Source organism: Hyperolius riggenbachi, chromosome 11, assembly GCF_040937935.1.
Source record: "Hyperolius riggenbachi isolate aHypRig1 chromosome 11, aHypRig1.pri, whole genome shotgun sequence".
Lineage (NCBI taxonomy): Eukaryota > Metazoa > Chordata > Amphibia > Anura > Hyperoliidae > Hyperolius > Hyperolius riggenbachi.
Genome location: NC_090656.1, coordinates 209,867,564 through 209,881,540, shown reverse-complemented (window position 1 = coordinate 209,881,540; position 13,977 = coordinate 209,867,564). Strand labels below are relative to the sequence as shown.

Genomic DNA, 13,977 nt, shown 5'->3' with positions numbered 1-13,977 from the left:
ATGAAAAACCGATGGGTTATCTGAAAAGCCGTGATTTTCCTAAGTTTCACGTCATCCCTTCAGTTTCTGTTAGCGAGAGCTCTCCCTTACAGGATGAAAAACAAAAAAATAGCTGTGGCCATCTCGTGGCAAAATAGTAAAGCTACATCTACATACATTTTTGTTTTAAATATACACAATCAATTACATTTAAAATGACCGGTTTACCTGCCCACTCCAAAAAGCCCCAAATAAAAAAATAAATATTACTGCCCTTCTATACGTATACAATTCCGCATTGGAAGGTGGAATGTACGCATATATTAGTTCACCCATGTGCATATTTAGCGGATTATTGTGGAATTTTCTCCGCATAAGGGCATAAGCGTCCGCATACACTATGCTTCGCACTACGCGAAGCTTCCGTATTTTAACGCGTAGTCTACGAAATGCAAACGTAGCGAAGTTTCTGATTTTGAAGCTGTAGTTTGTGAAGTGTAATTGTGTAGAACTAAGCGTAGTTCCAGCGTAGCGAAGTTAGCTGACTATGACCATACCTAATATTGTAATGAGCAGTAATAGCTCTAACAGCGCAAAAGTCAGTATTTTATTCAGAGTGTGATCACACGTGTTTTTGTGCACGGTATAACACAGGAGTACTCCTATGTGATAGCCCTTGGCTGTAGGGACTATCACTGGAAGAGTGGTCATACAGGCAGAGTCGGTAACAGGTCGGTCAGGCAGCAGTACAGAATCGTCAGGCAAAAACGTAGAGAGTAAACAGGCCGGGGTCGGCAACAGATCAGATGAGCAGAGGTACAGAATCAGGAGGCAATATCGGAATCGAGGTCGGGCCGAGATCGGCAACAATCAGATAGGCAGAGTACAGAATTGAGAGGCAGAGAGAAGAGTCCAGGTTTCAGGCAAAGAGTCATACACTATAAACAATGATATGGTATTCCTAAGCTAAGTGTGAATCCCCTGGGTCCTGCCGGATCAAACACACACGGAACTGACTAAGGTCTGAGAGCTTAACCGCAAAGTATCAGCAACAGCAGACAACAGCTCAGGTCTTAAATAGAAGACTGGTAATCCCCAGGCTCCGCCCAGCGAACTTCTGCCAATCAGCAGTGGTGATCAGTCCCGCACTGTCAGCTGACTCGCCTCCTCAAAGCATAAAGGGCCTGTCTCCTGGAGCGCGCGTGCGCAGCTCTGCTTAGATGCACCCTGGAGAGACCTGTCAGACACGAAAGCGGCGGCCTCACCGCTCCCTGCTGGGGAGATAACTACAACTCCTAACAAAATGAACAGATAATTGGCTTCCTCCTAAATTGGCCCTAGACTATGATACATGCACTACACGATACATACATAGGCATATGACTGTGGTAGGGATTAGATTGTGAGCTCCTCTGAGGGACAGTTAGTGACAAGACAATATATACTCTGTACAGTGCTGCGTAATACGTTGGCGCTATATAAATACATACAAACTCCCGGTGTCCCCGTGTTTTTCTCTTTTTCCCTTTGCATGATCCATATTACACTACCCCCCACCTATGCGTAACACTAGCCTCCCTACACCTGACCTTAACCTTTGGAGCTATAGCCACAATTTTACCAACGCCAAATTACCTTCTCAGTGCCATTCCTGACACTACTAATAAAGCTGAAGTTCCGCTATAATATAGTGGAACTCCGGTACTCAACATAGCCGCAATTTATCCAGCACCAAAATGACCACCCCAACACCACTATAGCTGCAATTTCTATAGCAGCCTCTGGCAGTACCCAAATTATCAGGTGTAATCTGTGCTCAGATTAACTGATTCACCCACAGGACCTACTGTCACAAGTGTAGAGTAGTTATCCACATTTCTCTAACCATGAGTTGGGGATCAGAGTGTCAAGGACAATGATTAGTAATCTCTATGGGGAACATAAATAAAACTAAGGACCAGTTCACACTGGCGCTCTGCTGCGATTAAATGACAGACTCGACACTCTTCATTCAATCGCTGTCTGTTCAAATAAATGGACAGTGTTGGTACTGTTGTTCACTGTCATTCGTGCAAACGCAACACTCAATCTTGTCACCTCTTGTTATCTTGTTCAGTCCTTGTTCAGAAGCTACATGTAGTTTCCAGGATCTCCTAAGTGCCATGCCTTAATGTCCCCATGGTGGGGTTAAAATGACACACTAGCAGAAAAGCATTTGAACAAGACACTGCGTGATACCTGTCTGAGCCGGCCCTGTTCTACCATGTGCTATTGTATACTGCATCCTTTGGCTTCACATAGTTTTTCTATTCCCAGCAGGAGACATACATTAGGCCAGTGATAGGCAAACTTGGTTCAGCAGATGTAAAGGAACTACAAGTCCCATAATGCATTTGCCTTTATGAATCATGACCGTGGCTGTCAGACTCCTGCAATGCATTGTGGGACTTGCAGTTCCTTAATAGCTGGAGAGCCAAGTTTGCCTATCACTGCATTAGGCAATAAAACATTCCTAGCTTGATGCCTCTATCATATTACTTCATATGTTTTCAACTTACCACCATCAATCTTCAGATTGTGGCATTTAACTAGGGTGGATTTCAGAGCCACATGTTTCACTTCTATGGTCAACTCTGCTCCTTCATCTTTTTCTTTATCAGGAGTTATATTTGCAGAACACAGGCAACTGAATGAAAAGTAAGATCTCTTGAGTTTGAGAAGTTCTGCCTCAGTAAGACGAAGTGTATTGTTTATCTGGGTAAGAGGAAGTGATTCTTCTAGCAGCCTAGGATAATCAGTGGTATCGCGATGTTGGCCTTGTCGATCTTGTAGTGATGGGTATTGCCAAGATTGTATTTCATACTTTTCAATATCATCAACTCTCTTCAAGTAAAAAAATACTTTAATGTTGTTTGGGTTGAAATCTGAAATCATGCAGGATAGAGTTGATTTGTTCTGATGAACCAAATCATTCACTCCAGCGATCTCTGAAAGCTTCGGTGGTACTGCAAGAGAAGGAAAGGATGAGGGACACTGTTAAGATGATTTAAAAGATCAGTAACTGGTAATGGTTTAAAGCACTTTCCCTACCCCCCCAAAAAATTTTTTAATCACCCTTCCACTCTCTGGACCAATGCAACATATCATAATGTGCTTCAATGCCCATTGTTCCTTTTGCTGCCGGCTGTTGGGTTGCATTTGGTTGGTGCAGTTGCCCACAAAACGTTTATTCATATGCAATTGAACTTGGCTTTCATGTTGCTTTGGTCTGAGGAGACTTGCTTTGGTGCCACATTGCCAACATATGTAGATAATTGGAACCATTTTAAGGGAAAACATTTTTTGTATCTTTGTGCAATAAAGATTTTAATGCTTTTTGGAACTGCAAAAAATTGTTGTGGTATCTTAAGATCTATATTCTGGAAGCAAGGTAGTCAGGGGTTTTGGAAGTGGCACACCTTACCGTATGTAACTTGGGTGCATAACCAAGGCGCCAAGCAAAACACCTAGTGCAAGTAGCAAAGTCCAAGGTTTTGTTAGCACACCAGAGTAAGTTTGTAGGAGTATTTATTCCGTAATGAAAGTCAACACATCATTTGACAATTGTTTCAGGGACACGGAGGGTCCCCTTCATCAGAAAGTGCAGACATATAAGCCTTATACGCCTACAAACCTACTCTGGTGTGCTAACCAAACCTTGGGCTTTGCTATATTCTTGAAGCAGTTCATTAATGATCACCACTATTCATTCCCCCATATAGAGGTGATTATTATCAGTATAACACCATTGAGGAGCTAACACAGAAGTTGAAGGATGGCCCCCCACTCTGCATCCCCTATAGCTGCGCCACTGCTAATACCCATTCCTATTCAGGGGCTAATGTTATGCCAGTATTTCCCAAACTTTTCTTTAAAGGGGTTCTCTTGCACCTATTAAAAAACAAAAATTGCCAGGGCTTCTATTGGCCCCCTGCAGCTGAAATATCCAACGTCGTCATCCTCCTCTGATGCTCCGTTCCCCACCGCTGGCATAATTGTCTAACTAGACGAATAGAACTGCAGCTGCGTGGCTGTGGCCACATGCGTGCTCGCTCCCGCATCATCGGGAGCTTACTGCAAAGGCACAGTGCAGGAAAACTTTGCACTGTGCCTACACAGTAAGCTCCTGATGACGCATGCGGGAGCATGCACGCGCGCAGCCACGGCCGCGCAGCCACAGTTCTACTAATCTAGTTAGACAAATAATTACACCGGTGCCGGCGTCGGGGAACGGAGCATCGGAGGGGGATGGCGCAGGACATCCCAGTTGCAGGGGGCCGATAGAAGCTCCAGTTAAATGGCAGTTTTTTGTTTTTTTTAACAGGTGCAAGAGAACCCCTTTAAGTGAACCGGAGAATAAGAACTTTGGGCGCCGCCGTAGGTACCCATGATAAAAGATGGAAATACTGGGTACAGGCGCCAGAGGCATTCAAGTTAAATAGCAGTGGTAGAGTACATAGTAGTGGAACTTACACCCAAAAAACATAGTGGGCGCCTTTGGGACTCAGGAGCTGAGCTACATAGCAGCGGGAGGGGGGGAGGGGTGTCACAAAAAAAATCTGATTTTTTTTTTTAATTACTTTTTCACAAAAACAATGTTACGTTTCAACTTTTGAGAGAAGATGGCATTGAAAATCCTTTTGTAATAAGTTTGTGATTTTTATTGCAAATTTTGGAGCGATAAAGATTGTTTGCAAAGTTTCACAGTAAAAATAAAGATTTGTTGCATTTTTGCAAATGTTTGCATTGGAAGAAAAACATTTTTCCCTTGACCATATTGTGAAAATACAATACATTTTTCACAAATATTTTCTCTAAATCAAAAATAGCATTTTCAAGCAACACTGCTTATTGGGTTGAGTGTTAGGCATAAATAGGGGAGGGTTAATGTTAGCAGTAGGTGGGGTGTTTCGTGTTAGGAATAGACAGTGGAAAACAGTGTGAGAATTAGGGTACAGAGGATTAGTGATGCTCGGATACTCCCCAATCACGGATTCGACTATTCGGCTGTGGTTGAAAAAAGAACTGGAAATGGTGTGATTAATTTCTTGATTTGAAACGGACTCACGAATTCGACCGTGAATGAGGCAATCATGGAAATTCACGGCCGGGATCACGGAAAAGTGTTTTAGCTAATAGCAAAGCCTCAATACATGCTACAATCACCAAAATTGCATGGATAATAAAGGTGAGATGTGGCTACAACTTAAAAAAAATTCAAAAAGAACTTTTAGTTTTTGAGAAAATCGATTTTAAAATTTCAAATAAAAAAGCATTTGTGATTGAAAAGCTGCCAAAACCCGCCGACTTTAGCAGTTAATAGCAAAGCCCCCTTACATGGTAGGAACACCAAATTTGCCAGATATGTTAAGAAGAACAGTGGGGAAAAAGACAGTTTTTGAGAAAATCGATTTTAAAAAAAGTATACATTTAAATGCGGCAAATGCCAGTTCTTAGTGACACAATTCCCGCCAACTTTAGCAGTTAACATCCTATCAACACCAAATTTGCAGTATATGTTAAAAAGGGAAACAATATTTAAAAAAAAAATATATGTTCAGATAGTGGGAATTTTTTTTTTTTTAAATAACGTGGGGTCCCCCCTTAACGAGCCTCTGTAGCCCCTTGTCCCACATGCAGGCTGGTATAGCCAGAATGCGGAGCCACTGGGCTTTGCACCCTGAGCTATACCAGTCCGCATGGTCCATGGTATGTTGGGGCGTTGGGGGAGAGGGGCGGCCAAGCCTTCCCCTCTTCCCCCGAGTTCTTGTCCAATCCATGGACAAGGGGCTCTTCCCCACCTCCGGTGCCCCAGGAGGAGGTGGGGGCGATGACTCCCTGGGGGGGTGGTTCATGGTGGCATTTGGGAGTCCCCTTTAAGAAGGGGACGCCAGATGTCTGCCCCCCTCCCAGGAGAAATGAGTATAAGGGTACTTTGCCTTACCCATTCCCATAAAGGATTAAAACAAATAAAAAAAAATTTTATTCATCTTAATTAACCAGAAATACTTACCTGTACCTTTAAAAAAATGTTCCCATGCCAATTTCCTTGGTAATGTCCCACGCCAATATCCTCTTATGTCCCACGATGACAGTATCCTCTATCTTGCGGTCTTCAGAAATACTTACCTGTACCTTTAAGAGAATGTTTCCATGCCAATATCCTCGGAAAAGGTTCCACGCCAATACCCTCTAACGTGCGACCTTGATTGAAGATGACCCGCGCAACGGTCCCCACGCACGCACAGCTCTAGCTATACTTAGTATAGCTAGAGCCAAAAAGCATCTATGAATTTTGGCTCCAAGGCTCCCCAATGGTCTATTTACATACCAAATAAGATCCTTCTTACATGATGTTTCTACCGGGTAAGGGGGCTTTGCTACTTACTGCTAAAGTTGGCGGGAGATAGTCACAAATTAATTTTTACCGTGATCCCCGCGATCACAACCGTGATTGCATTCCGAATATTTGTAATCACGGAATTTCCGAGGCCGATTTCCATGATCCAGAATCGATCACGGCGTTGAATACCGAAGCCAAATAGTGAAAAAATTCTGATGAATTACAGCTAATCCGTGATCAGAAAATATCTGCCCATCACTGCAGAGGAGTAGTAGAATATCAAAATCAATTACCAATATTTTACTATTAGGGATAGCAGAATGTTGTAATAATTGATATTCTACAATTGTAGATAGTAGAATGTAAGTAAAATACTGATAGTACTGATAAATACTGTGATATGTAATTGTTGGAGATCATATAATATCAGTAAATGTATCTATATTTGTGATAATTCAGCTGAAAGGTGGACCTGAGATGGCGGGGGGGGGGGGGGGGGAGGGATATACATACCTGAGGATTCCACCAGCCCCCTCTAGGCAGATCACTCCCTCACCATCCTCCCCCACATCCTGGATCTTCTGAAATTGCCCCCAGAAAGTCCTCCAGTCCGCAGCGTACTGTGCTTGCAAGGCCCAGCCGTGCACACATCCATGTCACAATCCCAAGGCTGGGAGCGTTTAGCGCCTATATAGGGATGGTCGCTGCATTCCGCGGGATTATAAATTCCGCGATTCCGGCCGGAATTTGGTGATTCCGGTTCCGTAGCGACGGAACGGAATTGCTATAGCCCTAATTCGGAATTTCCACGGAACAAAATGAAATTCCGCTGAATTTTACGGAATTCAAAATGTTTCCCCCCCTAACTGATTTCTGCCTAATAAGAAGTATTTCTACTCAAAAGACTCCCTTCCTCCCGGGAATTGTAGGATTTCAAAAGCCAGCTTACATACCTTGGCCGGGAATTGAACCCAGGTCTTGGCTGGGAATTAAACCCAGGTCTAGTGCTCGGTAGGTAGCTCTCTTCACCACTATACCACCACCAACACTACATGCTGAAGCCAGCCTAACATGTACTATTATGATATATCCAAGAGAAAAATGAGCTTGCTTAGGGAATTGTAGGATTTGAAAAGCCAACTCACATACATTGTCCAGGCCCAGGAATTGAATCCAGGCCTACCGCTCTGTAGGCTGCTATCCTAACCATTATACATAAACACAACACACTACAATGCTACATGCTGAAGCCAGCCTAGCATTTACCATTGTGATATATGCAAGAGAAAAATGAGCTTGCTTAGGGAACTGTAGGATTTCAGTAGCCAACTGACATACATTGGCCAGGAATTGAACCCAGGTCTAGGCTGCTATCCTAACCATTATACCACCAACACTACATGCTGAAACTTCTTGGAGCAGACTTACTTCCTTCCTCCAAAAGACACACATACATCCCCATAAAATCATTCAACAGCAACTGCATGCACAGTCTTTGTGGTACACAGTCTCATAGTAGCATAAACAAGGTTCTATTTGCGATTATTTTAATTTTTCCGCCAGAATCCAGCGGAATTTTGTAAAAATCCGGCGGAATCTTCATAGTGATGGATTCAGCGTTGGCGGAATCCGCGAATTCCGGCGGAACGGAATTTGCTCCTTCCGATCATCCCTACACCTATCCAATACTATTGCGCAGGCACAGAATGCTCCCAGCCATGGAAACACGAGGGGGGAGGGAGTACGTCTAGATTGCGCCTATGCCGACTGGCCGTAACTGGAGGATTTTCAGAGGCCAATTTCAGAAGATCTAGTAGGCAGAGGAGGACGGCAAGGGAGCAATCAGCTTGGAGGGAGCTGGTGGAAGCCTCAGGTATGTATATCTCTCCCCCCTCGCCATCTCAGTTACACTTTAAAGTGAACTGAAACCGAACGCAAGAACAAGAGTTTCACTTACCTGGGGATTTTACCAGCCCCCTGCAGCCACTCTGTGCCGGTTCTCAACGATCCTTCGGTCTCCTGTCGCGGTTCAGTTTAGCTTCTGCCAACTGATCAGATGGTGGGCCACTGCGCCTGCACCGCCCTGGCCGCACACATCTTCATTTGCGCTCTCGTCAGCAAGATTATTCTGCACAGGTGGAGGATTTCTCTTACTGTGCCTGCACAGGACACTCTCTCCCATGGGAGCATGAACGAGAACTCGTGCGGCCAGGGGGCAGTGGCCACCGACTGATCAGTTGGCAGAAACTAAACTGAGCTTTGGCGGAAGACCGGAAGATCATTGAGGAACGGCGTGGGCACAGGGTGGCTGCAGTAGGCTGGTAGAAGCCCCAGGTAAGTGAAACTCTTTCTTGCATTTGGTTTTGGTTCATTTCAAAGCTGAATTGTGACAAATACCTTCTGTTTTAAGAAGGCAAAATTAAATTTAGCATTGATTTTCAATAGAGGGGTTTTTGGTGTCTTTTAGCCCTTTATAAAGCTCTTTTTTCTGAGAAACTTTAAAGGCCCTTATCCAGTTCACTTTTTTTACCTACCTTTTTTTACAATTTCAACTGCAGAGTATAGAGAAGTTCTGTTAAACAGAAAATGAAAAATGATCTCCTAGGAGAAAACTTAGCAGAAAAAGGAATTGCGTATGGGCCATTGTGTTAGACCAGTATTTCTCCATGTAATTCCAGAATGTACCCCTTTTGTATGACAGTTTTTACATAGTTACATAGTTATTTTGGTTGAAAAAAGACATACGTCCATCGAGTTCAACCAGTATAAAGTGCAACACCAGCCTGCTCCCTCACATATCCCTGTTGATCCAGAGGAAGGCGAAAAAACCCTTACAAGGCATGGTCCAATTAGCCCCTAAAGGGAAAAATTCCTTCCCGACTCCAGATGGCAATCAGATAAAATCCCTGGATCAACATCATTAGGCATTACCTAGTAATTGTAGCCATTGATGTCTTTCAATGCAAGGAAAGCATCTAAGCTCCCTTTTAAATGCAGGTATAGAGTTTGCCATAACGGCTTCCTGTGGCAATGCATTTCAAATCTTAATCACTCTTACTGTAAAGAACCCTTTCCTAAATAAATGGCTAAAACGTTTTTCCTCCATGTGCAGATCATGTCCTCTAGTCCTTTGAGAAGGCCTAGGGACAAAAAGCTCATCCGCTTTACATATGTATTTGTGTTGTAATACTGTACAATTGTTTCCAAATATTACCTTTTGTATCATATTCCAGCTTGTTTATTTATTTATTTTGTTATCTGAAATCTTACCATAAGGATGTACCTGTGATTTTTTCAAGTGCTCCCAATACCCCCTGAGCCCATCATAAGTAAAGAGCAGATAATTTGGCAGCCATTTCATAGATGCCAATGAAACAGTGGTAATGAGGTGCGCTAAGAGTCAGGCATGTGTACAGTAGCCCCGACCCCAAACCCACAAGTGAACCACCAGGTGGATCAACTTGGCCAAGTGATGGCTGATTGCATTGCGCACACCCCCCCCCCCCCCTCCACGTGACATCATGCATGTGATGTCCGTCGTCCCTCTAGTTCCCCCATAGCAGCAGAATGTGACATCATCTATAGAGCTGACTTCACATCTGTACAGCTCGGCCCAGCGTTGTCACCAGAGGGTTTTCGGGTCCAGATTTCCGACATTAGTTACAGGTGTGTATGCATCTTAAGGCACTAGGAGGGAGTCCATAGCAAAATATCATTAAAGTTACAATAGAACAGGTGACACCACAATACATACCCATATAAGAATCCCTTAGAATACAAGTATGGTGTACTGAGAAATAAGATGGTAGGAAATTGAATAACTTATATGCCATGGGCCACTAATATTGAAAGGGTATCCATACTGCTTCAAACAGATGACTTGGTCAAGGTTAAAGGGTTATCCTACAGAAATAAGGAAGATGTGAGCGCAGGAGCAAGGGCACCAAAGTAACAGGCTAAACTGGTGCAGCATTTGTAAGCTTGTAGATGCTGCAATGCAGGGAGATCAGGCAAGTGCCTGACTGCAGTACTCTGCTGCTAGCCGCCTGTGCAGCAGCCACCTTGTTCTCTGTGCACGTTTGCATTGTGGCCAGCGGCTATAGACTTGGGCAGCATTGGAGATGGAAAGGAAGAGGAAGCTATTGCACTGGAGACGAAGCTGAGAATTGAGTGACACTGATGGCTGCTGTGGTGTGAAGGTGAGCTGGCTACCTATACTGAAAGTGGGATGAGAAAAGAGGGATTAAAGTAGTCAGTGGCTATACTGGAAGGAAGGGGAGAGGGGTCACCTTGCTACCTATACTGAAGTGGGGCAGCTGGTGACAGTGGCCTTGGGCGGTATACAGTCAGTAAGAATCCGGCCCTGCTAATGTTGAAAGAATCTCAATGTTAGATATGCAATTGGACACTAGGCAGCTAGGCTGAAGAAGCAATCAAGCAGGCAATGGTCCACCAATGCAGAATATCGGATTCCACAGAATTCATAGTAAGCAGTCTGTCCATTAAAATGTTGCTTCTTACCTCTTCTAAAATATAGATATAATGCTGGTGCTGCTATTAGCACCACAAAAATCCCAAACATTATTCCAGCCAGGAAATGCCAGGAAACTGTCGTCTCTGTAATGAAAAAAAAAATTAAAAAGAAAGAAAGAAACAGCAAAAAAAATGAAACTAATTAATAAAAAAGTAATAATTGGGGGAGGGGGATTTGTGTAGATTTATCAAAACCAGCAGAAAGAAAAATGGAGCCAAACGACTGCAAAAATAGAGCAACTGCCTGATTTTCATCACTACGATTATGATCATAATGGAAAAATAATTTAGCGTTATCCGTAATTTGGTAATTTCCTCTAATTTTCATAATGAACCTAAATTCTGGAGTTACGAATGAAAACCAAAATTACAATTTAACATGAAATTACGAATTCTCTGAGAATTACGATTTTGTGTCGTAATTACGAAAACACGAAATTTCGGCTGATCACCATTGGCTAATCTAATTTGCTGTTCTGAGCAACCGCTCCAGTATTACACCTATTTTGCCCTAGTTTTGCTTCAATCTTCCCTGCACTGGTTTCAATAAATCTGCCATATATGGGCTTAAAGCGGAATATAACCCTGCATTTCTTCTTTGCACTAATAGATTATTTACAGCATATTATATACAACCAGCATTTTTTTTTTACTAGAACAGCATTCAAAGGGTTACACACAGGAATTAGAAGTTCCCTGCCAGCAAAGCTGGACGCATCCGAAGTGTAGATAATGTTAGTGCTTACTTAATTGTATCAAGTGAGTAATGTGACACATTCTCTGACTGTGCAGAAGCTGCTGGACACAGAGAGACACTGAAAGCATTTCTGCCTTCAATACAACATGAATAAAACCAGTTATGAATAAAATGCAAAGGCAGCTCTCAAAGTAAAAATTTGTACTTTTGGGAACTTGTAATTTCACAAAGGCAAATATGATAACAGTATGGCACATAACAAGTAGGAAAACATGTTTTTATTAAATATTATGTCAGGGTTTTATACCGCTTTAAGGTGTCCATTAACCGGTTCAGCGCCACGGTCCGAAAATCTCATGCATCCGAGCAACGTTCACCTCCCATTCATTCGCCTATAACTTTATTGCTACTTATCACAATGAATTGATCTATATCTTGTTTTTTCCGCCACTAATTAGGCTTTCTTTGGGTGCTATATTTTGCTAAGAATTATTTTTTTCTAAATCTATTTTAACAGGAAGATTAAGAAAGAAATGAAAAAAATTCATTATTTCTCAGTTTTTGGCCATTATAGTTTGAAATTAATATACGCTACCGTAATTAAAACTCATGTATTTTATTTGCCCATCTGTCCCGGTTATTACACCGTTTAAACGATGTCCCTATCACAATTTATGGTGCCGATATTTCATTTAGAAATAAAGGTGCATTTTTTCAATTTGCGTCCATCACTATTTATAAGCTTATAATTTTAAATAATATAATAACATATTCTCTTGACATGCATATTTAAAAAGTTCAGACCCTTGGGTAACTATTTATGTTTTTGGTTTTTTTTAATTGTATTTTTTATTTTTATTTTTAATAAAAAAAAAGTGTATGTGGGTAATTTTTGGTGTGGGAGGGAAACTGTTAATTTTAAATGTAAAATAATATTTTTTTTTTTTATTAAAAATGTATTGTGGTGCAGTTTACTATTTGGCCACAAGATGGCCACAGTGAAAAAAGTCCTGGATGCGAACAATCTCGCATCCAGGAACTTAAAAGCAGGGGAGATGTTTCCTGGGGGCAGAAATACCGCGCTCTCTGGAGAGAAAGCATCAGTATTTCTGCGGGGAAGATAGATCGGTGAATGGGAATTATATTCCCCTTCACTGATCGGAGGGCTAGCGGCGGGCAGCGGGAGCGCGTGTGGGGGCGCGCCCGATCGCACGCACGAGGCGTCGGCAGCAGCAGTGCCTATCTGGACGAGGAAGCTCGTCCAGATAGGCCGAACTGGTTAACCTCCTTAGCGGTATGCCCGACACTATGTCGGGCTTACCGCTCTGTGGCCCCAGGAGTCCCCCATAATAAAATTTTTGTCCCAAATGACTATAAAACCTATAGCTAGCACTAAGCTAGCTAGTAGAAGTGTCGGGCAAACGCCGCTCCCCTGCAATCCCCCCGTTTATACATTACCCCCCTGGATCCAGCGATCGCGCAGCCTCCCTGCACAGCTCTGGTCTCTCTATGGGGAGGATGGGGTTTGCGAATGACGTCATGACATCGGCAAAGTCATGACGTCATGTGCGATCCTCCCCATAGTGAAGACCGGAGCTGTCCGGGGAGGTTGCGCCGATCGCTGGATCCAGGCTGGGTAATGTATAAAGAGGGGAGCGGCGGGGATCGGGGTGTGCCGGGCATTTGTACTAGTGCTAGCTATAGGGTTTTCAGTCACGGGATCTCTGAGGGGGACTGGGGGGCACAAAATGGCAAAACCTCCTGAGCGGAGTAACGCTCAGGAGGTTAATGTTAAAATTTTTAGCGAATTATATTTTTGATCAGATCACTCAGATCAAAAGAAAAGATTGCATTTAATAATTAATCCATAAAATTAAAAGATAGTTTTGTCACCAGCACATCCATACTCTTTGGATCTTATTCACTAAATTATGGTAAAATTGGCATGGACAATTTTAGAAGTGTTTACAAGCAATGAAATGTGCGTTACGCTCATAGTCCAACACACATTATGTACAGAAAAGCTGCATTGTTTCTATAACACCCATTATACAAACACCTATACTAGCAATTGGTGTATATACATAATGCACATTTCTCTATGTGTGCAAAGAACATTACATTACTTGGTCCCAGGCCCGGCCCGCTCATGAGGCGGGGTGAAACTTTTGCCTCAGGCGGCATCTTTCTAGGGGCGGCACCCGCCCGTCCTTGGGTGCGGGGAGCCGGCCGCCGAGCTGGAGGGGTAGCGGGCAGGACGGGGGTATTGGGCCTAGCGGCGGGGAGGGGGGTCGGACCCCCCCCCCCTCCCTCGCCTGGGTCCCCCGATCTGCGCTCCCCTCCAGCCTTACATAGTGAAGCAGCCAGCCGCTACTCGTAAGAGGCA

At 43.3% G+C, this 13,977-nt stretch overlaps 1 protein-coding gene across 1 annotated transcript in view; it reads right to left on the bottom strand.

Annotated features, from left to right (window-relative positions):
• The window catches only part of LOC137537951 (uncharacterized), a 109,505-nt gene that overhangs the window by 28,246 nt on the left and 67,282 nt on the right, over positions 1-13,977 (bottom strand). Inside the window, exons 5-6 of the mRNA XM_068259878.1 lie at positions 10,883-10,978; positions 2,538-2,984 (exon numbers count right to left, since the gene is read on the bottom strand). Coding sequence (XP_068115979.1) covers positions 2,538-2,984; positions 10,883-10,978 — 543 coding nt within the window. The remainder of the gene's footprint in view (positions 1-2,537; positions 2,985-10,882; positions 10,979-13,977) is intronic.